This window comes from Crotalus tigris, unplaced genomic scaffold (assembly GCF_016545835.1).
Source record: "Crotalus tigris isolate CLP2741 ecotype Arizona unplaced genomic scaffold, ASM1654583v1 scf7180000024447.884657, whole genome shotgun sequence".
NCBI classification, from domain to species: domain Eukaryota; kingdom Metazoa; phylum Chordata; class Lepidosauria; order Squamata; family Viperidae; genus Crotalus; species Crotalus tigris.
Window position 1 is genome coordinate 95010 of NW_024100616.1, and position 26058 is coordinate 121067.

A 26058-nucleotide genomic window follows, 5' to 3' on the forward strand; every position below is an offset into this window, starting at 1 on the left:
TAAGTATGAATCAGTTGCCAAGCATCCGAATGTAAATGTGACCCTGGGGATGCTGCAACGGTCATAAGTGTGAAAAATGGTCATAAGTCACATTTTCAGTGCTGCTGTAACTTTGAACAGTCACTAAGTGAACTGTTGTAAGTTGAGGACTACCTGTACTTTATCAATTTTCCTCCTTTAGGGGAGTCATCAAGTTTTTGACACCTTGCTAGGCAACTGGTGGTACTCGAATATTGCCGTATCCTAAAAGTGGTACAATCGTTGAAAAGGTTGAAAAGCTCTGACTTTGGAGCCCTAACATGTTTCTTATATTCCCATTCTTTCTGGGAGGATGGAAGGTTTTCCAAGCAACTAAGTACTAGGTGGAACTATGGTGTATGCGGGAGTCTAGGATCTCCTGCACTTCAAAGTGTTGTTCACCTTCGACCAATATGGGTGTAGGCACTACAGGTGCAGGTAGCCTAAGGTTAGATGTAATCTCTGGTTTGAATAAGCTACAATGGAAAACAGGATGGATTTGTTGTAGGCTCTTAGGGAGCTCTAGTTCGACAGTTACCGGGTTGATAATGTGCTTAATAGGAAAAGGCCCAACAAATTTGGGGCCCAATTTTTTAGAGGACTGCAAGGACTGTAAGTATTTGGTAGAAAGGTAAACTCTATCTCCCACATTGAAAGGTTTAGGTTCCACTTTTTGTCAGCTTGAGCTTTATAAGCGGCTTTGGCATCATCCAGTACCCTGCGAACTACTGGCCATGTATTTTGCAATTGCTTGATCCAATCCTGCAGGGATGGGATGTCTGGTTTTTTTTGTGGGTATCTCTGGCATCGGGACAAAGATTTGCCCATTTGCAATCTGGAAAGAGGTGAAACCTGTACTTGAGTGCACAACATTGTTGTAAGCAACCTCAGCAAAAGGTAACAAATCAGTCCAATTATCTTGTTGATAGTTGATAAAGCATCTAAGATATTGTTCTAGAATAGAGTCCAGTCTCTCTGTCCCACCATTCATTTGAGGAGGATGACTAGATGACAGTCCCTGGCTAGAACCCAAAAAGTCGAGAAAAGCTTTCCAGAACTTAGAACTGGACCCCCCTGTTTGAGATTATATGTTGCAGGGCTCCATGAAATCTATAAAGAGTTTAGCCAGCATTTTGACAGTTGAGATTTTTGAGCATGGGATGAAATGGGCCTGCCTCGAGAACAGGTCCATAACCACCCAAATAACCATATTTCCTGCACTTTCAGGAAGCTCTACAATAAATTTAATAGATATCTCTCTCCAGGGTGCTGAAGGCTCACTAACGGCTGAAGCAGCACTGGCATTTTTCCTTGCCTTCGCTTTGCTGCTGCACACATGGGGCAACTGGCCACATAGCTTTCAATGTCCTTTTTTAAGGAGGGCCACCAAAATTGTTTCTTAAGTAGGTGTAGGGTTTTGACAAACCCAAAATGTCCAGCAATCTTGGAGTCGTGGCCCACGTGCATAACTTTTAGTCAGGGTTTCTGGAACAAACAGTTAATCTTCCACCCAGGCCAGGTCATCTTTTATTAAACACAGGTTTTTATGGTTCAAAAACTACTCATCAATTCCTAGTGCTTTTTTAAATTTGTGGGCTGTTATCTGATCTAGTTGCGCAGGGGTTCTGGTTTGCGCCCATGTAGTAACTGGTGCTGCCAATTGTTTTGGAGACAGCATTGGCTTAACTATTTCAGACTGTACACTGTTGTACTGCAGCATTCTAGATAGGGCATCTGCCAGAAAATTCTTTCCCCCAGGGATGTAGTGAATCATAAAGTTGAACCGGTGAAAGTGTTGCGCCCACTGAGCTTGTTTTGGGGACAGATTTTTAGGAGTTTATAATTCTTTGAGATTTTTATGATGAGTCCACATCTGGAAGGGTATTTTACTCCCCTCTAGGAAATGTCTCCAAGTTAGGAGAGCCCATCATACCACATAGGCCTCCTTTTCACAAGCTGTCCACTTTTGCTCCATTTCAGATAACCTTTTAGACATGTAAGCACAGGGTTGTAGCTGGCCCACCTTGTTTTTCTGGAGGAGTACTGCGCCTACCACCACATTATTGGCATCAGCTTGAATGACAAAAGTCTTCTCCAGATCCAAGTGTTTAAACACTTGCTCTGCGGAAAAAAGTCACTTTAACTTTTCAAAGACAGCCGGACATTCCACCGTCCATCTCAGTGGTTGGCTGGGTTTTGGCTTATCCCCCACCTTCCATCTTTAACAGATTTGTAATGGGGAGCGCAATTTGTGTGAAGGACAGGATAAATTGCTAGTAAAAATTTGCAAAGCCCAGGAAGCTTTGCAGTTGCTTTCTGATACAAGGGGGGGCCCATTCTAGCATGGCCCGCACTTTCTCTGGATCCATCTCTACCCCCTTGCATGAGATGTGATAGCCCAAGTAATCAATGCGATCTTTGTCGAATTCACACTTTGAAAGTTTGACATACAACTTAGGAGAGCACAGTTTATTCAACACTGCTCTGGCCAGTTTGACATGCTCTGCTTTTGTTACAGTGTAGATTAGGATGTCATCAAGATATATCAAAAACCCCTTGTACAGATGCTCATAAAGAACCTCATTAATCAACTGTATGAAAACAGCAGGGCCACCCTGAAGTCTGAAGGGTAGCACCCTAAATTGAAAACACAGGGGGCAATTGAAACCCGTTTTCCATTCATCCCTCTTCCTTATTCGTATTCGATAGTAAGCTTCCCACAAGCCTAGTTTGGAGAAAATCTTCCCTTTTGACAGGTATGCTAACATGTCTCTCATTCGAGGAAGGGAGTACACATTTTCCATGCACACAGTGTTCAGACCCCTATAATCCACGCAGAGACGAAGAGAGCCATCCTTCTTTTCCCTAAATAGGACTTGGGTCTGGCAGGTTGAATGAAACCCAGTGCCGAGTTTTTATCGATGAACTTGCAAAGTTTGTCCAACTTCCTAGGGGTCATGGAATACAACTTTGGCTTTGGAAGTTTCGACCACGGGACAATCTCAATGGCATAGTCTGTAGGTCGGTGGGGCAGGAGCTTATCCGATCTCTGCTTACTGAACACTTCTGCTAAGTCCCAGTATTGTGGAGTGAGGCTGTGTAGTTCCTGCTCACTGAGGGCAGATGCTACTTTGCATTGTGGTTTACTCCTCCCACTCTCATCCTTGGATGGGGAGGGGTCCTCTTCTTCAGGAATTTCAGGTGTCCCTCCAATCAACTATGGGGTTCCATTTCTTTAGCCACATTAGCCTCAGCACCAGTGGCCACTCCATGCCAGGGGCTACTGTAGGATAAACATTAAAGTCCTTAGTGGCTTCCCATCACTACGTTCAGGGGTCTGGTGGCAAAACTGGCCAGATTCCCCCTGCAAGGGACCCATCAAGTTGGCAGAAGGCAAGGGGAGTCTTCAATGTCCTGAGGGGTGCCCCCATTCTGCCCACTAGTTTTAAGCTAATCAGGCAGTGGGTATACCCCGAGCCCAGTAGGGCTGCCAATGTTATTCCCAGTGCTTGGTATGGGGCACTGTGATCAGGTTGATCGACCCACTTACCCAGGGGTCATCATTGTAGTGGCTCTCTGCGGCTTCCACGTCATCGCCCGGTGAGGTCGGAGCTCGACCCTCCACCCCATGAGGCCGTGGGAGCTCTACAACCTCCGCGTTTCTCAGTGCCAACTCCTTTTGGCTCAGTGCGACTTTCATTGATTTTCAGCTCAGCTGGCGATCCTTCCTTTTCATTGGCAGTCTGCTGCGACAGCCGACTGCTCGGTGACCTTTTCTGCAAAGAATAGAATAGAATAGAATAGAATAGAATAGAATAGAATAGAATAGAATAGAATAGAATAGAATAGAATAGAATAGAATAGAACCTTGGATGCTCTTCTAGTCCAGCCCCCTTCTCAAGCAGGAGAACCTATACCATTTCAGACAAGTGACTGTCCAGTCTCTTCTTAAAAACCTCCAGTGATGGAGCACCCATGATTTCTGAAGGCAAGCTATTCCACTGGTTAATTGTCCTCACTGTTAGGAAGTTTCTCCTTAATTCCAGGTTGTTTCTCTCTTTGGTCAGTTTCCAAACATTGTTTCTTGTCCTGCCCTCTGGTGCTTTGGAGAATAATTTGATGCCCTCTTCTTTGTGGCAGCTCCTCAAATACTGGAATACTGCTATCGTGTCACCCCCGTTTCCTCTTTTCTTTAGACTAACGAAACCCAAATCCTGCAGCTGTTCTTCAGATGTTTTAGGCCTTTGATCATCTTAATTGCTATTCTGTGAACTTTTTCCAAAGTCTCAACATCTTTTTTGTAGTATGGTGACCAAAATTGGTTGCAGTATTCCAGGTGTGGTCTCACTAGAGTTTTATAAAACGGTACTGATACTTTGTGTGATCTTGATTCTATGCCTCTGTTTATACAACCCAGGATTGTATAGCTTTTTTGGCTGCTGCTGCATACTGCTAGCTCATAGTCAAGTGATCATCGACTCCAAGGACCCTCTCACAGTTACTGTTTTTGAGCCAGGTCTCACCTAATCTGTACTTATGTCTTTGATTTTTCCTGCCTAAATGTAAAACTTTGCTTTTCTCCACATTAAAATTCATTTTGTTGATAGGGCCCATTGTTCAAGTTTATCAAGATCTATTTAGATCCTGAGCTTGTTTTCTGGAGTGTTGGCTATTCCTGCAGATTTGATGAGTTCCCCTTCTATTCCCTCATCTACAGTAAGTCATTGATGAAGATATTGAAGAGTACTGGGCCTAAGATGGAACCTGGTGGTGCCCCACTGCTTACTTCTCTCCATGTGGATGTAGTACCATTGAGGACTACTCGTTGAGTACAGTTTGTCAACCAGCTACAAATCCCTCTGGTAGCGATATTGTCTATTCCACCTTTTTCTACCTTACCAAGCAGTAGGTTGTGGTCTACTTTGTTGAATGCCTTACTGAAATCTAAGTGTATTATGTCCACAGTATTTCGCTGGTCTATTAATTTGGTCTCTTTATCAAAGAATGAAATAAGATTGGTTTGGCATGATCTGTTTTTAACAAATCCCTGCTGGCTACCAGTTATAACTTTGTTTGTTTCCAGGATCTTCCCAGGTATTGATGTTAGACTGATTGGTTTGTAGTGATGTTTCTTTGCTAGCTGTCTGCATGTTTTCTTTGGGAGGGGAGGTTGTGGGTCTGCGTATTTCCATCTAGGGGGACAAATTGATTGCTCAGTTTTAATGGGTCTACTTCTGATTGGGTTAGATTGGGCAGTAGGAGTTTATTAGATCTATGCTGCTTCTTTCTTTGATTATTGTCCTTCTATGTGTGACATACCTCCATTTGTCGTCCTCCAAGTGTTTATCAGTAGGGTCAAATCCTCTGGGAGTTATTTGTTCTTTATTTGGTTCGGTTTGGGTATAGCTTTCTTGTGTAGGTTGGAGTCTGGCTAGAATTGCGTCTAGATCCCTTACTTTTTCCTCTAGTAGTTCACATAGTTTACATTTAATGCAAACTTTGGGTGTTCTTTGGGCATAAGCACATACATGGAACATGTATTGCATTCCACAATAGTTTGTTGTTTGAAAATCCCTCTTTGGCGGATGTGCTTTGCTGTTAGCCTTGTTTCTTCCTTCTCTGTTCTAGGTAATTTTGCCTATTTTTTCCCTCTCCTTTTTTCTGCCTGTTTGTGCTCCTTTTTCTATTTTATTGTTCATTTAACGTTCTTACTATTATGTTTTATTTATCCTTTTCTTCCATCTATTTTTTAATGTTTTTGAGCTCCAATTCCTCCCTACCTTATTATTTGAGATTTATCTTGTTAAGATTTGCCTCTTTATTAGTGCTATTCTTCCTTGATTTTTAATGTTCCACTCTTGTCCTTATTATTTGCCTATTTATTTATTTTCTGTCCTATATTTATTTTTATTCTCTACTGGGATCTTCCCTCCCTTCCTATTGGGACCTCAAACTTAAGTTCCCTTCACTTCTGTTGTTTGCTGCTCTGGCCTCTTGTCGTTTTCTCTGCCAGCTCCATTCTTTCTTTCGGTGCTCGGGTATTTTCGGTCTTGTCTCTGCTCTGATCAGGCCTGCTGTTCAGCTTTCTGATTGGCTCAGCTCTGCTATCTGGTCTGCTCCGCTCAGCCGGCCACTCAGCTTTAGAGATCAGAGCTCTCTAACTCAATGCGCCTCTATTGCTGCTGCTGTGCTGTTCATCTCTCTGCTGCTGCTGCATTTCTCCTCTTTGCTGATTCTGCTGCTACGTTTCTCCCCTCCACAGATTTTGCTATCACCAATTTCTCACAGCGAACTGATTGCTCCAGGCCCTTTGTCCTCTGCCACACCAGATAGGCTGCCAGGCTAGCAGGAGACTGAGGGGAGACTGTTGATCTCTCTGGGGAGGGAATGTTGATCAAGTTCTCCACAAGCCCTCCACCTTGGACAAGTCATTGGGGAGGATTGAGGGGCTGGAAAGATGCAGGGGGAGGGCTGTGGTAGTCGGGCTACCTCTAGTTTCCTGTGCCCTAGGTCGGGATGCCTGACTGCCCCCTCAAGCTGGGCTACCTAGATTGGAGTATGGATCTAGGCAATTACTGAATATACTGTGACCCACCAGTTCAACAGCGTCCCTTCTTGTCTGCTGTCCAGCCACCAGTTTGCTGCTCTCAGCTGCCCCTTTTCCAGCATCGGGCTGCTTAGTTGGGCTCCTGAGCTGGATCTGTTGTTCTCTGTTGCCGTCTGCCTCTGACTCCACGTACAACCATTCATTTGCTGTGCTGCTGTTTTGCTTCCTTACCACAATTTCTTCTTTTCCTTTATTCTTTCTATCTTCCTTATCTAACTTTCTGCTCCTTTTTCCTCTCTTTTCCCTCCTCTCTTTGTACTTTCCTACTTAATTTTGTAACTTCTCTCCTCATAAACTGATACTGCTTCCTACGCTGCTGCCATCTTGGCTCAACTCCACTACCATGTGGAAACTTCCACTCCAACTGCCTTCCTGAAAACCTCAATCACATGATGTACAGGCCTGTTTTGTGACCTACAGGGTCATTTTGTGACGTACAGGCCCAGTGGGACTGCAGATGTTTCATTTCTGCAAATTAATCCATTCATAGTCAATACCTTCTCCATCTCTAATGACAAGTTGAAACGGAGAGGCATATAGCTGCCCATGTTTCATTCTTGACACCTGCTTCCAGCTCCATGGTGTTTCTCCCTGCAGCTGAAGATGCTATTCTTTCACTGGAGAAATGGAAAAGCTATGTTGCAAACGGAAGAAACATGAAGGAAAACCAAAGTTCGTAGGACTACAAAAAAAAAAAAAGTTCAGTCAGACCTTCTAACTTCTCGTGAAAAAAAAAGAAAGATCTCACAAAGTTGGAAGGTCTGATTGAACTTTTTTTTTTTTAATCCCACAAACTCCTTTGGTTTCCCTGCACATTTCTTCTGTTTGCAGTGCTGATTTTTCGTTTGTCCAGCTAAAGAAGAGCATCTTGAGCTGTGGGGAGAAACACCACGGAGCTGGAAATCAGGCTCCATTATATTCATAACTTGAAGACTACCTATACTAAACATTCTATTAAGATGCACACATTGTTCTATGTGGCCTGGTTTTTCTAGATTAAAGGATAAAAATGAAAAATAAAATACTCAATTAGGAAAGTTTAGAAAATGAGATGCATAGTTGTTGCTGTCTTATACATAGACTGTATGTAGGGAATGTCTGATGGTTATATTATTCAAAATCTTTTTAATTGAAAATGAAGTTATCCTTCGATACTTTTCATTATATGTAAGGCATCTGGAGTTTTATACGCTAAAAGAGGATTTCAGAAAACATATTTATTCATTCATTCATTCATTTCTGTAGTTTCTAGACTACTCCAACCCATTGACAGAGTACCCCAATATATAATTAGAATTAAAACAATTATGGAAATATCAATAACTTTTTAGAAGATAACTTATAGGGCCTAAGAAGCTGCATACACAGAAAAAGAAAAGGGGTAATAGTTCTGTAGCTGTGAAGTGTTAACTTGGTATTCTCAGCCAGACTTTGAAGGCAAATGTTCAGTTTTACAGCCATTTATTCAATTTCTTCATCTTACATTTCTCTTTAGGACTTTTCTTTTGAACCAAATTGATTTCTTAGCATATGTTGAAGCTGGTAGTTTGGTCAGCTAAACTCTGTACTGTGATGTCGAAGAAGCTCTAAAGTTATTGTAACATTTTGAGGAAGAATGCATCACTTATTATAATATGCTTTTTGAAGCATCATTTTTACGAACTTTGCACAGCCCCAATAATAACATGTTCCAAGACACTAACACAAATAAGTTCTACTTCTCCTCTCTATAGAACTGTAGTGTTCTAGTCGTCCAGATAAAAGTCTCCCTAATATACTTTGAAAGAGTAAAAGATAACAATGAATAAACTCTTGTCTTATTCTAAGCATTATCTTAACAGTAAGTGCTTCTTTGGAGAGATTTTTGTTTTGTTTTTATTTTTTCCAACATTTTCCAAAAGAAAACAAAAGCCCTGGGAATTTTGTTTCTGAATTATTTTGGCTTTTTTCTCGCAAAGATACACATTTCTATGAAGGTCTTTCCAAGTCTCCAATGGTGATCAAATGCAGAAATCTAAACTCTTAATGGAAGTAAATGTTTGCTTCTTGTTAACTCTAAATGAGATGTGAACTTTGATAGCATTCTCATGACATAAATAACATTTCTGTTGCAATTTTATTTTATTATTTCCTGATATTGCACAAATCACTATTATTTAGCAGGTTCATTTACAATAAAGTCTTTATTCCGTGGAGATTTCTAGTGTAGTGCACAAAATTACAACTGACAAGTGACAGTGCTTTTAGATTGTATCCATGGTTTCAGTATACACTTCCAGGCATTACAACAGTGTAGTAAATATGCAAAAAAAAAAAAAACCCACCTTGGCTCAGAATTTCTCTCAGTATGAGCCAGGTTTTATTCTCAATGTAAACATGACAACAAATGTAGCAGCAACTGTTTCCTCTTCTTTCTCTCCACACAACAAATAGGCATGAACAGCATCTTTTCCTAATAACTGGGAGAAAGTGTGTATCCAGGAAACTAATTGGAATGGAGAATAAACTTCCCAAACTTTAAAAACTAAGCTCATCTCTGGAAGTCCTGTCAAACGTTAAAAACTAAAAGGCTTCCATAGAATCCAATAATCAACATTGGGAGATGAATTTTACTCTTTATATGTGGAAGCATGTTATGTCTGAATGTGCCTAGAAAAGTGACAGAGCTTGTATCATGACCATATCCAAAGTAAGAATGAAAGTAGGCTGCAATTTTTGATATTACAGAAGTTTTCACATTATTACAGATAGAACAAGACTATGAAATAAACTCACATTTGCCAGTGAATATTTCTCCATCACCAGAAAACAACCCAGCAAAAAAGGTAAGGCCATATCATGTAATCTTCAGTAGTAAGTCCTCTTTCCAGATCTACAGTATAAAATTAATTATATACTTCCATATATACATATAATTATATTGTTCAGTATGGCATAGATAACTTCAGCATTGTCCTTTACTGTTTTTATTTCCCATTGTTTATGCCATTTTGCCATTTTTAGTTTCTAATAAAATGTATTATTGTCATTGTGTTTTTATGGAACAAAGAAAATATTAAAGCTAAGAAAATTGCTCATGTAATATTTTAATCTTGGTCCCTTAAAACTGAGAAAATATAAGTCTGTCTTCTTAAAATTGCAGTCTTAATCAAAAAGCTAATAAAATCAACAGATGTATGATTTATTAGTTGTTGTTTTTAAAAAATCCTGTCTTTATTATTCTTATAAATATCTCAAGACAGTGAACATACATCTGAGCATCTGAAAATCTTTCAGAGTTTTTAATCCAAGGAAAGATTATCTCAGTATTAGGCTTAAAGAAAAGAAGTATACCTATTTTTAAATAAAGATTGGATAATAATATCCTACTGCCATTGAAATTATTTCTGGTAGAAAGAATCAGACTTTCCCATCATTAATTAATTTTCAAAGTAAGAAATTTTTCCCAGGATTTCATAATAATAAATTCATGAAGTTATATAATTAGGTATTTTGAGCTGAGATATATTTTTTAGTTCAGTTGATTAATGCTGTGACAATATTTTTTAGCATAACTCATGTTGCATTTATAAAGATGAATTATTTGGCAGAAGGACTCCATGTCTCCTATATATGAATAAATCCAGTACTAGAAAAGTATAGCATCCCTGGCAGAATGTTCAAGTAAAATACCTGGATTGGAATCAAGAGATTGGCAGCAATTGCAGACTGCCAAATAAACACATGTGCCCTGAACATGTAAAATTCTACAAGATGGCACAATACTTCCTTTTTTTAGCAGTAGTTCTGTTAATATTAACAGTGTACAGACTGGATGCTTTACAGATATTTTTCAGCTATAATTAACTTTCAGGCTAAAATAATTCATTCTACAAAGCTGTTTTTTTCTAGAGTGATGGTATTGTAATGTGTTGTATTATATTTGTATTGATATACTGTACATTCCCTTATGAGTAGCCTAACCTATGTTCCATAGTATCTTCTGCTTCATATTTCAAGTAACATTTTTTAGAGTGCTCACTTTTAGTCCATTTTTTCATTTAATACTTGAAATATTGCTTCAGTCCTAAACAAAGAGTTGCAGAAATATCTTTGTATTGTGCCAGTGTCAAAGCTTATTGCTGAAATTAACAAAGATTTGGGCCTTAGAACACATCAATAAAGCATAGGATGTATTGACTGAAAGCATGAAAGTAGCCAGAAGAATGTTGTCTGTTCATAAAGAGGATGCCACAATGGGTTTTACAATTGACGAAATACCCTGTTACCAAAAGACAAACTTGTATTTTATTCTCCATGTTCGAATGGAATAAAGCAATACTTGTCTTATGTTCGACACAGTGCAAAAAAAAATAATCTAGTATCACTGTGTTTACCTTGAATATTTAAATATCCCAAAGTGCCTTTAAGAGTTTGCTGCTTTTGTTAACCCCACTGTTCCCAAACTGTGCACTGCAGTATCCTAGGGTAATAAGGTGCACAATTGGAAACTGTGAGGCACTATGAAAAAAATTACTGAGACACTAACCAAGAAAGTTTGGGAAATTCTGGTTTGGAGTTTAATAGCCATTTTCAGGCTTATTAAAAGATATGGTATATTCCATTATTCACAATCAACTATCAATTCAGTATACATTACTGGAAAATTATAGCTTTTAAGATGTTTGTAGATCCCTTGTTTATTTTATTGTTTTATCTCTTTTTTGTTCCTTGTCTTCAAAGTTTCCATATTGTTTTGAAATGTCTAATAAAAATATTTTTAAAAAAACAATGATTTATTTTTTATTTCACAGGACCTTGTACTTTCTCAGCTATCATCAAAGACAATTCACAGGAAATTCCAACCTGAAAGCCACATGCTGGAGAACCAGGAACTTTCCCCAAAGAAAAGTGCAACTGCTTCTTCCTTACCTACCATCAAACCTCACCATGCATTTCCAAAGTAAAAGGGCTGACTTATGCTACATGAGAAACTGGGAGAGGTGTGGGTTTTGTGACAACACAGAGGGGCTTAGATATGCTTCAGAGGTAATATGGGATAAAATGCAAGTCAGCTACTTTGAAAATATCTCTTTTAGGGACAATACACAGTACACAAAGAACAGATAGAGATAGCGTTTGTGCAATTCGTTTCTTATTATTAGTTTAGGGAATGCAAACCCGTTGTGAAAATGTCTCTGCTGCTAAAATATTACCCTCTGGACTATGTAGAGGACTCTCTAGAGAATAGTTAATCCATGGTTCAGTTGTGGGTGGAGAACATTGATGTTTTGCAATAGCCTGGACAGAAAAAATGTATGTCCCTTCCACGACTCTAATGTGGTTAACAGATGAGGACAACTAAATGTGCTATAGCACTGATACACAGTGTCAGACTGTTCAGCATCAGTCCTTGCTTTTCCCCAAATGTTCTGGGAAATAATATGAATAATGTGGAATAATGTGGAAATTTGAAATCTCCTTAGAACCAGTGTTTGACAGTTTGACAGAATTGACAGTTTGAGCTCTTGAATCTCCCAGTGCCTTTTCCTGAAAAGTTCATAGTCTCTTCAACTGACTTCCCCATCTCATTCTAACTGTGGAAAACAAATTATGTTTAATTCAAGCATTTCCCTCTAATATATTATGCCAGTAGGAAACATTCCTTATAAGTGGAACAGATTATGACAATAAAGTTTATTATTATCTGGAAGTTTTTAAGAAGAGATTGGACAACCATTTGATTGACATTGTATAAATTTTCCTGCCTGAACAGGAGGTTGGAGTAGAAGATCTCCAAGGTCCCTTCCAACTCTGTTATTCTATTCTGTTATCTCACTTTTGACAAAATTGGTCCCATCTCTGCCAACTTTTCAGAAGTTCCTTAAAACCTGATTGTATCAACAGGCCTTAGGATCCCAAGGAAATGGAGATCTGATGAGATGGCTCCATTTTTATAATCTGATGTCTTCTCTTAGCCTTTTCATAATAATATTAACTTTTGTTTATCTTAAATGTTTTTTAAATAGTTTTTATGGGTTGTTTGTATGCCACTCAGAGTATATGGTCATATGAAATGACCATATAATGAGAGGGCAGTTAGGTCAGTACATCATCATTTTGGATTAGAGATCCCTCCATATGGATTTATCTGAAACTTGATGATGTATATTTATGGAAATAGCCTTTTTAACATCTAGAATTGGAAAAATATTTATGTTAGAATGTTGCAGAACATACAATTTACAATAAGGGTGTTTATGTCCGTTCAGAAAGATCTGAATAAGAGTTCAGGATATTTGTGGGCCTAAGTTGTTCTTAGAAATAAAGTTGATTCTATTCAGGAAGGAAACACAGAGGAGAATTCTGTAGGGAAATTAGACATCAGGTTGGAGACCATAACAATAGTTACTTATATTGTACTGACTTTCTACGGGAGTTACATATTTTAAAGAGGCACACCCCAATATTTCCCCTTGATTTTAATTCAAGCCCACCATGTCCTCTTTGTGTACCATCCAGATTGTCCTATTAATTAAAAATAGGGATTGTCTTTATCTCTGGCAGACAGTCTTCAAAACAGAAGAAAGCTGTTCAGACTGCTATTCGTAAAAACAAAGAAGCTAATGCAGTGTTAGTTCGGTTGAATAGCGAACTCCAGCAACAATTGAAGGTAAGGCATGCTCATGCATCTCTTTTTGCACTTATACATGAAGAAAATGTAAGAATTAGTATAAAATATAAATGTTCTTGAAATAGAAGAACGGCTGAGAACTGGAGTGAAAAGGAACCTTCCACAAATTAAATAAATTTAAATATATTTATGGAAATGATAAATATGATTTCCCTACATCCTCATACCATTTTCTACACTGACAGAAGCTACCCCCTCCCTTCATGGCCCTGTATGAATAAATGTTTATATGTAATCATATTAGCGCTTAAAAAGCCCCAAAACTTTGTGGTCATGTGATGAGGAAATGTTCTTTTTGGCAGACATACTCCCATTATTCAAAATGTATTTGAAGTGGAAAGTAAGACGTCTTCTTTCTAGTTAACTAATCTTTTTAAAGCAAAAGGTACCTTGCTACAATGATAATTTGGGTTTTTAATATATGTTTAATATATGTATATATTACATATGTTATATATATGTGTGTGTGTGTGTGTGTGTGTGTGTGTGTGTGTGTGTATGCATATATAACATATAGAATGCACATAAGATACTGATCAGAATTCTTTTTCTTAACTGCAAATAAGTCAGTTTCCTACAAATAAGACAGCAAAAGACTTCCTAAATTACAAATAAAATTGAAACAACTATTTTCTGAAATATAATTTATTTACTGCCTACATCTGTGGAAAAAATATGTGACATTATTAACATTAAATCTTCTTTCCAGTGGTACTACTTATCAAGTGATTGACATGGGTTATTGACTGCATTTCTTTCATATTTTTGATCAAGTTGAGTTCAAAGATAGATCAAAAGTCCATAGTTCAGCTTTCAGCAACTTAAAGCATATTTTAGAAAAAAAATGTTTGTACTCTTAATATACGGTATTGGAACTTCTTGAGGAATCACAATGTAAACTAAACTAAAAAAAATCAGGGGAATGATGGTGGAACATATAAATTACCAAGCTATCCAACAATTGAGTGTCAATTTTGTTGTTGCTATAGTTTATTGAAAGGACACATAGTGAAACTCAGAAACTGCAAAAGTAGAGTTCATACTTCTGCATTTTAAAGCAAGATTGTTTTTATATTTGCATGTTTCTACCAAGATGCTCTCTAATTATTTCATATCATTTGTGCTATCTAGGAAGTTCACAGGGAACGAATTGCACTGGAAACTCAATTGGAGCAACACCGACCTGTAACTGTCTTATGACATTATTTTACATACAGTTTGTTCTATAAAACATGACACTTTGTATAATATGTTGGCATATTTTTTTTTCTAATAAGGCAGCTTCATCTGGAAAAAATAGTTGCTAAATATCTTTACATTTCTTGTACCAGTTACCATATTGGCAAGAAGATGCACACCATCCAAATGACAACCATAATACCTAGTCTATTTTCCCAATAATCTAGCCACCCCTTTATTTCCAAAGGATAGGGAGGAGGACATTTATATTGTGCATGTGTATCCAAGAAATTAGTTTATATTTTGCTTAATACTATATTATATTTTTATTTATCATTTTCATATGCTTTCTATGAGCATTTTAGCACATTGTATTTATCATGTATAATATCTTCCTAGTTTTTCCTCCTTGTTTTACGATCACTAATCACCTTTGGTAGAAAGCACAAATCTTGTATTGATAAAATATATCCACCCTCTTCTCTCTACAACTTAACACTGCATATCAATTTCTTGCCTATTTCTGGAAGCTGACATGCTGCCACTGTTCCCATATTTCTGCTGCAGTTTGAAGGAAGCAATGTACAGTGGCCTGTAGCCATAGTTTAATATAGTTCTAGTTCTTTAATGGATGGTATATTATCCCAGACCATGAAATTATTTATTCACAACTGTGTGCTAGGAGACTAACTGGGCATTCTTATTGATTGGTTAGTTAAGTCAGCCCAATAGAATTGTTATTAGTTCATTACTAGTTCACAATTATAAATTGTGAACATTTCTACTTAAATTTCATAAAATTATTTACAAAAATAGCAACACTGAAAGGTTTGATGCTTTTGCTTACAAAAAATATTAACATATTAGCCATAGATCAGTAGTCATTATTTAAAGTGTACAGGTAATCCTCGAGTTATGAGTATAATGGAGCCTGCCCATTCCACCCATAAATCAAAAACTCGTAGAGTGAATCTCATTTGAGGTACGAAATCACTTCCTTGTTTGTTAAAACTCATGTGGCTCGTTAAGCGAACATAAGGTATCTCAGGGTGGGGAAGGCCATGGAGGGCTAGTGCTGGAACAGGCTCCCAAGGCCTCTCCAACCCACTAAGATACTGCATGCTTCCCCCTCCCTTCCTGCCACGCAGGACTCACCTGGAAAAGATCCATCTCTTCTCTGCTGCAGTTCCTGCTGCTGTCCAGATTTGAGGCCAGAGAACGCTTCCACGTATCCTGCACAGCCCAATCTGGGCTCTGGAGGCCTTTTCCAGGTTGCTGTGGCCTGGATCTGAGGCCAGGGGAGGCTTTTGTGACCCTCCACAGTCCAATTGGGCTCCAGAGGCCTTTTCCAAGTCACTCTGGCCTGGATTTGGGGCCGGGGAATGCTTCCGCGACCCCCTCGTGGCCCGATCAGGCCTGGAAAAGGCCTCCGGAGCCCAGATTGGGGCCACAGGGGAGGCAAAAGCCTCCCCTGGCCTTAGATCTGGGCTGCAGCAGCCTGGAAAAAGCCTCCAGAGCCCAGATCGGGCCACACAGGGTGCATGGAAACGTTCCCCAGCCTCAAATCCAGGCTTCAGCAGCCTGGAAAAGGCCTCTGGAGTCCAAATCCAGCCTCCGGAGACACACAGAAACATCCCCTGGCTTCGGTTCTGTTCTCTGTTGCAGAGAACAGAGGCCTAAATTACCATGAGACCATGCAAAATCAGTAGCATGAGATTTCGTCACACTGATCTTGCGTGATCTGGCATTACTTTAGGCCTCCATTCTCTGCAAACGCACTGAAGGCCTGGAGCAGCCAAGAAAGGACCTCAATCTTCACAGGGTGAGTATTGAAGGCCTGGTGCCTAGGGAGACCCGGGCAGGGTTGGGGAGGGAGGGAATAATCAGAGTGAATGTTGCAGAGCCACTGCGGTTGCTCGTAAGGGTGAATGACTGCCATGGTGCTGCAATATTTGTAACTTCGAGACTTGCTCATAAGCACTAGGGGTGCTCATCATGTAACTTTTTTTATTATTATTATTAAAAGTTTTATAAATTTTACAAAAAAGGAAAAAAACAAAACAATACAAAGACAAAAAACATATACAAAGAAAAAACTAAACATTACACAAGAAACCCTCCCTTCCCCAACCTCCCCCAAGCACCCGCCCTTCCCCCCCCCGAGCTTCCCAGAGCAGAATATAGGCTTAATTAAAAAAACAATTAGAAAAATATATATATATATATATATATATATATATATATATATATATAAGAATAAAAATTAAGAAAAAGCTATATAATATTTTTTAATATCCATTTTAAACTGTATAAATTTTATCCATTTATCCCAAACAGCAAGAAATTTCTCTTGCGTTTGTTGCTTTAAAAAAGCCGAAATCTTTGCCATTTCCGCCAAGTTAGACACTTTAAAAAACCATTCCTGCAGTGTAGGCAAAGATTCCTTCTTCCAATATTGTACAACTAACAGCCTCGCGGCTGTAATCAAATTTAACATCAATATAACCTCCTTTGTATCACAATCAGTAACTAACAAAAATAATTGCGGAATAAATTTTACCCTCCTTTTAAAAATTCTCTGGATATTCCACCATATCTTAATCCAAAATGCTTTTATCTCTCTGCATGACCACCAAATATGATAATAAGTAGCATCCATACACCCGCATCTCCAACATTTAGGTTGTAGGTCAGGGTACATAAAAGACATTTTTTGTGGATCAAGGTGCCATCTATAAAACATTTTATAGAAATTCTCCCTTAAATTCTGTGCTTGTGTAAATTTGACATTTCTAACCCAAATAGTTTCCCAGGTGTCCAATGGAACTGGCTCACCAAAATTCTGCGCCCATCTGATCATACAATCTTTAATTAGTTCCGTTTCTGAATCCAATTCAACTAAAACCCCATAAATTCTCTTAATGTGGGTTTGTCTTTGATCCTTCACTTGCTTAATAAAATTTTCATCTTCTCTAAGAAAACCCACCTTACAATCCACCTTCCATCTATCTGCTAGTTGCCTGTATTGGAACCAAGAGTAAATAATATTTTCTTGTGTTAACTCTTCCCGTGATTTTAACTGCCAGTTTTGTCCATCCCACCTAAGTAACTGTCTATAAGACACCATGTCCATTTTAGCCCCTCTTTTTATTCCTTCTATCGCATGCCAAGGTATAGCCCATAATGGTACTTTAAAATCACTTTTATAATATTTTCTCCAAGTCCTAAGTAAAGAAATTCTTAAAATATGAGATTTAAAAACCCAGTCGATCTTTTTATTAAATATTAAATAGGCATGCCATCCAAAAAGTAAATCCCATCCCTCTAGATGGAGTATCTCAGGATTTGTCAAATTTACCCAATCACTAATTAGTGTTAAAACCACCGCATCATAATATAATTTCAAATTCGGTACCTTGAGTCCACCCCTCTCACGAAAGTCTTGCATAATTTTAAACTTAACCCTTGGCTTTTTCCCTGCCCAAATAAATTTATTAAGGCCTTTCTGCCATTCACTTAAATTAATCTCATTCTTCAAAATCGGTAGCATCTGAAACAAAAAGAGAAACTTGGGTAGAATATTCATTTTTATCACTGCAATTCTTCCCATGAGGGATAATTGCAACTTCTCCCAATTCTTCAAATCATTCTGTACCCTAACCCACAACTTTTCATAATTATTTTTAAATAATTTTGCATTAGAAACAGATAACATCACCCCCAAATATTTTACCTTATTAACAATTTCAAAACCCGTCGAGATAGCCAAGGTCTGCTTCTCCTGACTAGTCATATTTTTAGGTAGAATTTTAGTCTTATTAACATTAATCTTGAAACCCGAGACCAAACCATAATAATGAATCAACTGTAATAGTTTTACTGTAGAATGAACAGGTTGCGACAAAGTAACAACCAAGTCATCCGCAAAGGCTCTTAACTTATATTCTTTTTTGTTAACTTCTATTCCTTTAATTTCCTGCGACTCTCGAATTTTAATCAACAATATTTCCAATGTTAAAACAAACAACAGTGGTGATAATGGACACCCCTGCCTAGTACCTTTCTCTATTGTAAAAACCTCTGACAAACCTCCATTAACAATAAGTTGCGCCGTTTGTTTTTGATATATTACCGTAAGGGTTTGTAATATATTTTCACCAAAATTCATCTCTTCCATTACTCTTAACATGAAATGCCAATTCAATTGATCAAATGCTTTTTCGGCATCTAAAAATATCAGCCCTGCAGAGACTTGGTTGTTCTTATCTAAATATTCTAATACATTAATGATTTGTCTAACATTATTTTTCATATACCTTCCAGTTATAAACCCAGATTGATCTTTATGCACAAGATAAGGCACAACCCTCATAAACCTGTTTACCAAAATTTTAACAAATATCTTATAATCCACATTTAAAAGAGATATGGGCCTATAATTCTTTGGTAAAGTAAGATCTTGATCCTCCTTTGGAATCAATGATATAAAAGCACTACGCCATGAAGGAGGGATCTCTGAACCCTGTAAAATACCATTAAAAAGATCACCTAATGGTTGGATCATCTCCTCCATTAAAGCTTTATAATAAACAGCTGTCAACCCATCCGTACCCGGTGCTTTCCCTGATTTCAATTGTTGAATTGCTGACGCAATTTCCTCCTTAGTAATTATCCCATTAATTTCATGTTTCTGATCCTCTGTCAGTCTAGGGAAATTAACCTCACTTAAATATTTATTTATATCTAATATCTGCACATTAGTAGATTTATATAACTTTTGGTAATAGTCCAAAAAGGATTTCTTAATCCATTCCTTCTGAGAAACTATTTTACCCTTGTAGTATATTTTCTCTATTATTCTCTGTCTCTGTTTCTTTCTTAATTGATAAGCCAACCACCTCCCTGGCTTATTGGCATTACAAAATGTATTTTGTTTCATAAACAACAAGTTAGTTGCAGCTTGATCTGCTAACAACATATTAAATTGTGACCTTAATAACTTTAAAGATTCTTTAATACTTTCATCAGAAGGATTTAAAATCAAGGACTTCTCTTTTGATTTAATTTCATCTTCCATTTCTTTACGTTTCTGAGTCTGCTTTCGCTTATAACAATTATTCATTTTTATCAAAACACCACGCATAAATGCTTTACCTGCATCCCATACCATTGAGATTGAAGTCCCCTTATACATATTCAAAACAAAATAATCCTTTAAACACTCCTTTAACTTTTGAACATTCTTCTCTTGTCTAAACAAATTTTCATTCACTCTCCAGGATCTTCTCTCCTCTTTTTCTTGAGTCAACTCCAGCCAAACTGGGCTATGATCCGTCAATGATCTAGGAAAAATCTTTACATTCTTTACTCTATTGTACAAGTCCGTTGTAATCAAAAAAAAGTCAATTCTTGAAAAGGATTGGTGTCTATCAGAAAAAAAAGTGAAATCTCTCTCCTCTTGGTTACATTCCCGCCAATAGTCCCTTAATTCCCAGTCCTCCTTCATATCAAAAAAGGCTTTGGGTAATTTTGCTTGTTTAAAAAAAGGAGAAGAACCTTTCTTATCCCTTTGTATATCTAAGACACCATTCCAATCACCCATTAAAACCACGGATCTATAGTCCAGCAATGTTATTTTTTGATGTAACAACTTATAAAATTGTTCCTGTTGCTGATTTGGTGCATAAAGTCCCACTATAAGTACTTTCTTACCATATAAACCAAGTTCAAGCATCACATATCTTCCCTGGGGATCTGATTCCACCAGACAAGCTGGTAGATTTTGTTTAACGTAAATAACAACTCCCCCCTTTTTCCCAGGAGCAGAAGATACAAAGTGAGATCCCAGACGAGCATTAACTAAATATTTCTGATCCTTAAGTAAAATATGAGTTTCCTGTAAGCAGATAACATCATTGTTGTGTTGCTTCAAATAATAAAAGATTTTTTTTCCTTTTCTGAGGAGAGTTCAATCCATTAACATTCCAGGTCAGAAACTTTGCCATCACTCTTGGTCCGCAGCCTGGAGAAGACACCTTCAAGATCTGCCATTGCTGCATGTGTTGCATAACTCTTGGGTCTTGCTCCTCCCACCGGCGATGATGCACTTTCAGAAGAAGTTTCTTTAGCCTCTTTCTTACGTTGCTCCTTCTCTTTACGTCTATAAGCTGCACGAGTCATTCTCTGCTCTTTAACCTCCGTTTGGCGTTGCCATTCAACTTGCAGCATCCCAGCGGAAACCAAACCTAATGCCTCGGATTGCTGCTCCACCTCTTTACCACTCAAAGATTTCTGAACAGGTAAAATTGAGCCTGCACCCAGGACCGTGTTATAAAACTCTCTAGCTTTATCAACCGTATTCAATCTGTGACGTGTCCCCGCATGGCTCAAAACAATACCCATCGGGATTTCCCATCTAAATGGCATCAATCTAGCTTTAAGCTCATTAGCTAGAAAAGCAAAATCTTTCCTGCTTCTTAGAATTTTTGATGGGATTTCCTTTAAGATAATGACATCTTGGGCAGCGATCTGGAATCTTTTATTATAAAAGGCTTGTATAATCTCATTACGCAGAGACTTCTTTGTAAAATAAATCACCACATCTCTAGGCAAATTCTTCTGCTTAGCAATCCAAGAGTTAAGTCTATAAATTTTTTCCACTTCTCCACGCAATTCTCCTTTATCCATATTCAGAACCACAGTTAAATCAGTAAGGACCACCTCCATCAAATCTTGATTCTTATCTTCCTTGAGGCCTCTGATCCTCAAGGCATACTCCATCTGTCTGTACTGAAACATCAAAATATCTTCTTGTGAAGTCTCCACCTTCCTTTCCACCTCTTGGATTTTGTCATCAAAAGAATCAACTTTATCTTCGACTTCCTCCAGTCTTGCATCCAGCTTCACCACCACCGTAGCCAGGCCTGAGACTGCTGCAAATATATCTTGTCGCAAAATGTTGTTATTATCTTCCATTTGATCCTTCATCCCACTTATCTCTTCTTTAAAGTCAGATTTAATGTCTGATTTAATCTGTATAGCAAATTGCTTCATTTCCTCTCTCAGTTGAGCTACAGCATCTCCCATTATGCCTCTAGCCTCTTGTGCTGAAAATCCTGGCAAAGGAGGGGAGGGTGGTGGCTGAGCCGGTGGTGCATGTTTAGATTGTTGTTGTGGTTGTGCAGTAGAGGTTATAGGAGAAGAAACCACCTTGGATATTGTAGAAGGCGGCTGTCTCTTTGAAGCCATTTTAAATCACTTCCCTTTCCCCCAAAAAAAGAAAGGAGGGGGAGAGAGAAAAAAAGTTTTTCCTTCTTTTAAAAGAGACAGCAAAAACACTATAATCCTTAGAAATCCAGAGAGAAAAAACCAAAAAAGAAATCAGAAAAAGGAATTCAATACCAAAGGCAAAAGCAAAATCCAGTCCTTAAAGAGAAAAAAGAAAAATGAAACAAAAGGCAAGGAAAAAAAAACTCCGACACTTTCAAAACGCCATCTTAATTCCTTTGTCCAAACTAATAAAAAGAACAAAGGAGAAATAATCAAAGCTAAATAAAAAGAAATTAAAAGCCTAAACTATATAAAAAAAATCCTTTAAACCACTCTGTCCGTTATAATAAAAAAACTACTCACCAATACACTATAAGCACGGAGATAGAAGCGGCGGTTTCTTTTGCTTCCTAGGAAGCAAAAACAGCTGGGAGGCGGAGATCAGCAGGAGCTCCGAGGGAACGCTCCATTCACCCCCTCTAGGAAAAAATCCAGAGGGAGTGCAGGGGTTCTACCTCTACTCCTGCGTTCTCTGTCCCTTCCCTTTGCCCGGGAAGGGAATTCCGAGCCGCGGGCCAGCTGATAGACACTGCGCTCCTCGGTTCTGACACCTTCCCAGCTGGACGGCTACAAAGTAGCCGCCATCGCCGTCGCCTTGTACCGGAAGCTCCCATGTAATTTTGAATGAGAGTTAATTGAACGCTCGTAACTCGGGGATTACCTGTATCTCATTTAAAGCAGATCAGCTTTGCGTCTAGAATTGTCTGTGTTTAATTGTTGAAGTTATTACCAGTCCACAAGTCATTTCTCTTCCTTTGGGATTAATATTTTATTAATATGTTGTTTCTGTTATTAAATATCAATTCCACTTAGTGTTCTGGTTCCCTCCCCCCCCAATTTGCTTGTGCCAGTGAGAAACATAGTACATGTGTATAAGAATGTGACATTGTCTGGCTTGCATTAAAATATATAGTACTTGATTTGCATGCTGAGATTACCATGCCCACAGAGAAAGTGATCCTTTAAAGAAAGGGGCATCTAGGAAAGCTTTTTTTTTTTTTAATATTCTGCATTTAAATGTTCATTTTTCTTGCAAATTATTGTACATTACTAAAAATGTGCTCATGACTTAGAATGCTTGTAAAAGAGATTAACCAATTCACAGGAATAGATATGTAATTGATAGTGACCATGCTACCTCATTAGAACTTTAGTATTCAAGGCAGTGGACCACAATGCATCAGTTCCTTTGGTTGAGAAGGATAACAAGATAAGGTTGTTTTTGCTCACAAAAGACAGCTGTCTGGCTACTATTAAAATGCATGTGGGATTACATGATCTGTGGATCCGAAACAGACAGGTTCATTTTATAGCCCATATTATTCATTTTTAGAATCCAAGTCTTATTAACTTGTAAAGCCAGCATAGAATCCAACATCACAAAATCTTGCCCATTTCCATTAAACCAATCATTAATTGCTTTCTCTTGTTTTCATACAGTGAAAATCTTAATTGTGTTCTTGGCCCCAATCGCATATGTAACATATGCTTTTATTTAATCCTTGCATCATGAAACAAGAAAGACTCCTGTAAAAAATGCCATGCTCTCAAGTGGTGATGACAGAACTGCACTGCATAAACACAAATACGAAGCGATTCCTTTGAACAAAAAGTACACTTGATTTAAAATTAAGTTTACATATAAAAGGCTAAGTTAACAGATCCTCCAGCTGAATTTTAGATTGCAAAACTGGTTCATTTTATTTTGATGATTAATACACTCATATTATGCATATAAGAAACTTTCTTAGGAGTGCAGTATATAAATCTTAAACAATGAGCAATTTTACAATACAATACAATACAAATGTCATCAGTTTAAATATACTTCAATATACCAACAATGTGTTGACTGGTATTTATACAATGTTGTTTGAAATAGTAATCTGGAAGTGTTATATATAATTCAGAGCTGTTTAAAATAATCATTTCAAGGAACAATTTCAATTTTATCAAAATCTCCTGTGCAAAAGTACTTAATTAGACTAAATATATATGTTCTCTTTTTTGGAGACAGGAATAATTACTGCCTACAAGAACATAATTTAGAAATTCCCTCTGAACAATTGGTAGTAATATCCCTTTAAGTATCAATAGCCATGTGTTAATGTATTTCCATTATTTACTCAAACGTATACTCAGGGGAGTGTGGTTTAGAGCACCTCACTTCTCCACTAATTCTCAGCAGCTCCTTGCCAGTGTTGCACTAGGGAACCATAGTTACTGCACCAACAGAAGTGCAGAGGGGAAATACCATATTTAAAAGACCATGTATATACAAGAGTCAAAAATTATGTCACTTCCTTCCTGTACGGTGCCCAAAACATGGGTCAGGAATAATGCCAGTTCTGAAGTTAAATTTCTTATAGAATAAGTTGCTATATAAAAAGTTAAGCCGTTTATATATTTGATTTTCATTTTCAAACTTTTCACTGATGGTCTCATTTTAAGTAAAAAATAATAATCTTAGGCTCCAGTCACTTTACACCATGAGCATGATTAATCTTGTGGTTTTGGAACATTAATTGCAATGTTTTAATATGTGTTTTTTTAAAATAATATTTAGAGTTTCTACTATAGGGATAGGCAATTTGTGTCAGCCATATTCCAAAATTGGGTAGGAACAAGTCCCAGTTGGGCAATTTCAAAAGGTTCTAGGTGTGAAATGGATGTTCACAAACCTTTAAGGCACCACTTTTAACTCTTAAAACCCTGAACTGCATAAAAGAAAAAAGACTAATTTGGGAGATCCTCCAATTAGGACCCCAGGAGGAGATACATGGGTGTCAGTTTTGTATTGCAACTTGAGTAGAAAATAAAACATAAAGGTTCTAAATAACTAGAATAGGTAGAGTAAGATTTATTTTGAGGTGACAGTCTGTCTTGTCTAAGCAGAAGAACATGCTCTGAATCCACAACTGCTTTTGACAATGGAAGGAAAAGCAACGAATTACAGTTGAACTAATAGATTTTTTTTAATTTATGTATTTGCTCCTCGCAGAGTAAATACTATTTATGTTAGAATTGTATTCGGTCTATTTTGATTTCTTGTAGACTATTGCGTTTATTTTCAAGGAGAATTTTATAGAAAATCTTTGGAAGAAGTTCTTGCATATTGAATAACCTTAGGATAAGAGTAACATTGCCAAATCTTGTTTTAACACAGGCACATACCTACTTTGAAATAAATATTTTAGGAAAGACTGGTAAATAATTTGTGTATTCTATGAAATAAGAGAATCTATTTTGCTACAGCATGATTATTGCAAGTGATTAACATTATAAAAATATATTTTACTTGCTATATAATACTGTGCTAATAAAACTATGTATTATGATTTGCACCTCTACCAACCTTTTAGTATATAATATCCTTGAGATCATATTTTTTCAAGCTGCTATACTGTGCTAATATAATTTTTTGTCATTTCAGAAATATGATGCAATAACATGTACATCCCTGTGTATATGAAGTGTTTTGGCACCCAGAATATATGAATAGAAATATTAGTGCATTGGAAATTAAAGGAGACAATGCTTTATCCAAATATGATCTGAATGTCTGAAGCAATGTCATTCTTCTCTTTTCAAAGGAGGAACAGCTGAGCCCTTGAAATTACCTATTCAATAGTTAGCAGCTGGATATTAGGCTAAGCTGGCCCATATTGAGTCAGTGGTTATACCACTATTGTATTTTTAATATAAATTATTTTTGCTATATTTTCACATTTATTAACACTCATGCATTTAGGTTTTAAATAAACTTATAAAATGATTCTACAGTTTTATTTTCTATAGCTAGACCAGACAGAAGAAACAGTAGACTCTGTGCAACAATGATAGAGTAACACACTGTGCTGAATTGCAATGTATTTTGGTTTTGGCATAGCCTGCTTTGTAAATCTGATTACTGCAGCCTGTAAACTTGGTTTATGACTGAACATGTTGAGTAAAGCTAGCCTGCAGCATCATATTAAACAAATAATAACTTACCATGCTTGTGAAAGCAGCCATCCTTTTTCAAAAGCAATTTCTTTCTGCCACTGTGGATTTTCCTGCGCTAATGGAACAAAGGTACAGGTAGTCCTCAACTTACAACAGTTAATTTAATGACCATTCAAAGTTACAACAGTACTTAAATGACTTATGACCATTTTTCACAAAACCATTGCAGCATCCCAGTGATCACATGATCAAAATTCAGATGTTTGGCAACTGACTCATATTTATGATGGTTACAGTGTCCCAGGGT

At 37.5% G+C, this 26058-nt stretch overlaps 1 protein-coding gene across 2 annotated transcripts in view; it reads left to right on the forward strand.

Moving 5' to 3' along the window:
* The window catches only part of LOC120303015 (ralBP1-associated Eps domain-containing protein 2-like), a 118671-nt gene extending 92872 nt beyond the window's left edge, over positions 1–25799 (forward strand). For both annotated transcript variants that reach the window (XR_005555312.1, XM_039332098.1), the window contains 5 exons: positions 9373–9450; positions 11419–11567; positions 13172–13277; positions 14430–14483; positions 25240–25799. Coding sequence is in view for 1 of the 2 variants with exons in the window: in XM_039332098.1 (XP_039188032.1) it covers positions 9373–9450; positions 11419–11567; positions 13172–13277; positions 14430–14483; positions 25240–25278 (426 nt within the window). In the remaining variant the exon portion in view is untranslated. The remainder of the gene's footprint in view (positions 1–9372; positions 9451–11418; positions 11568–13171; positions 13278–14429; positions 14484–25239) is intronic.
* Positions 25800–26058: the final 259 nt, after the last annotated feature.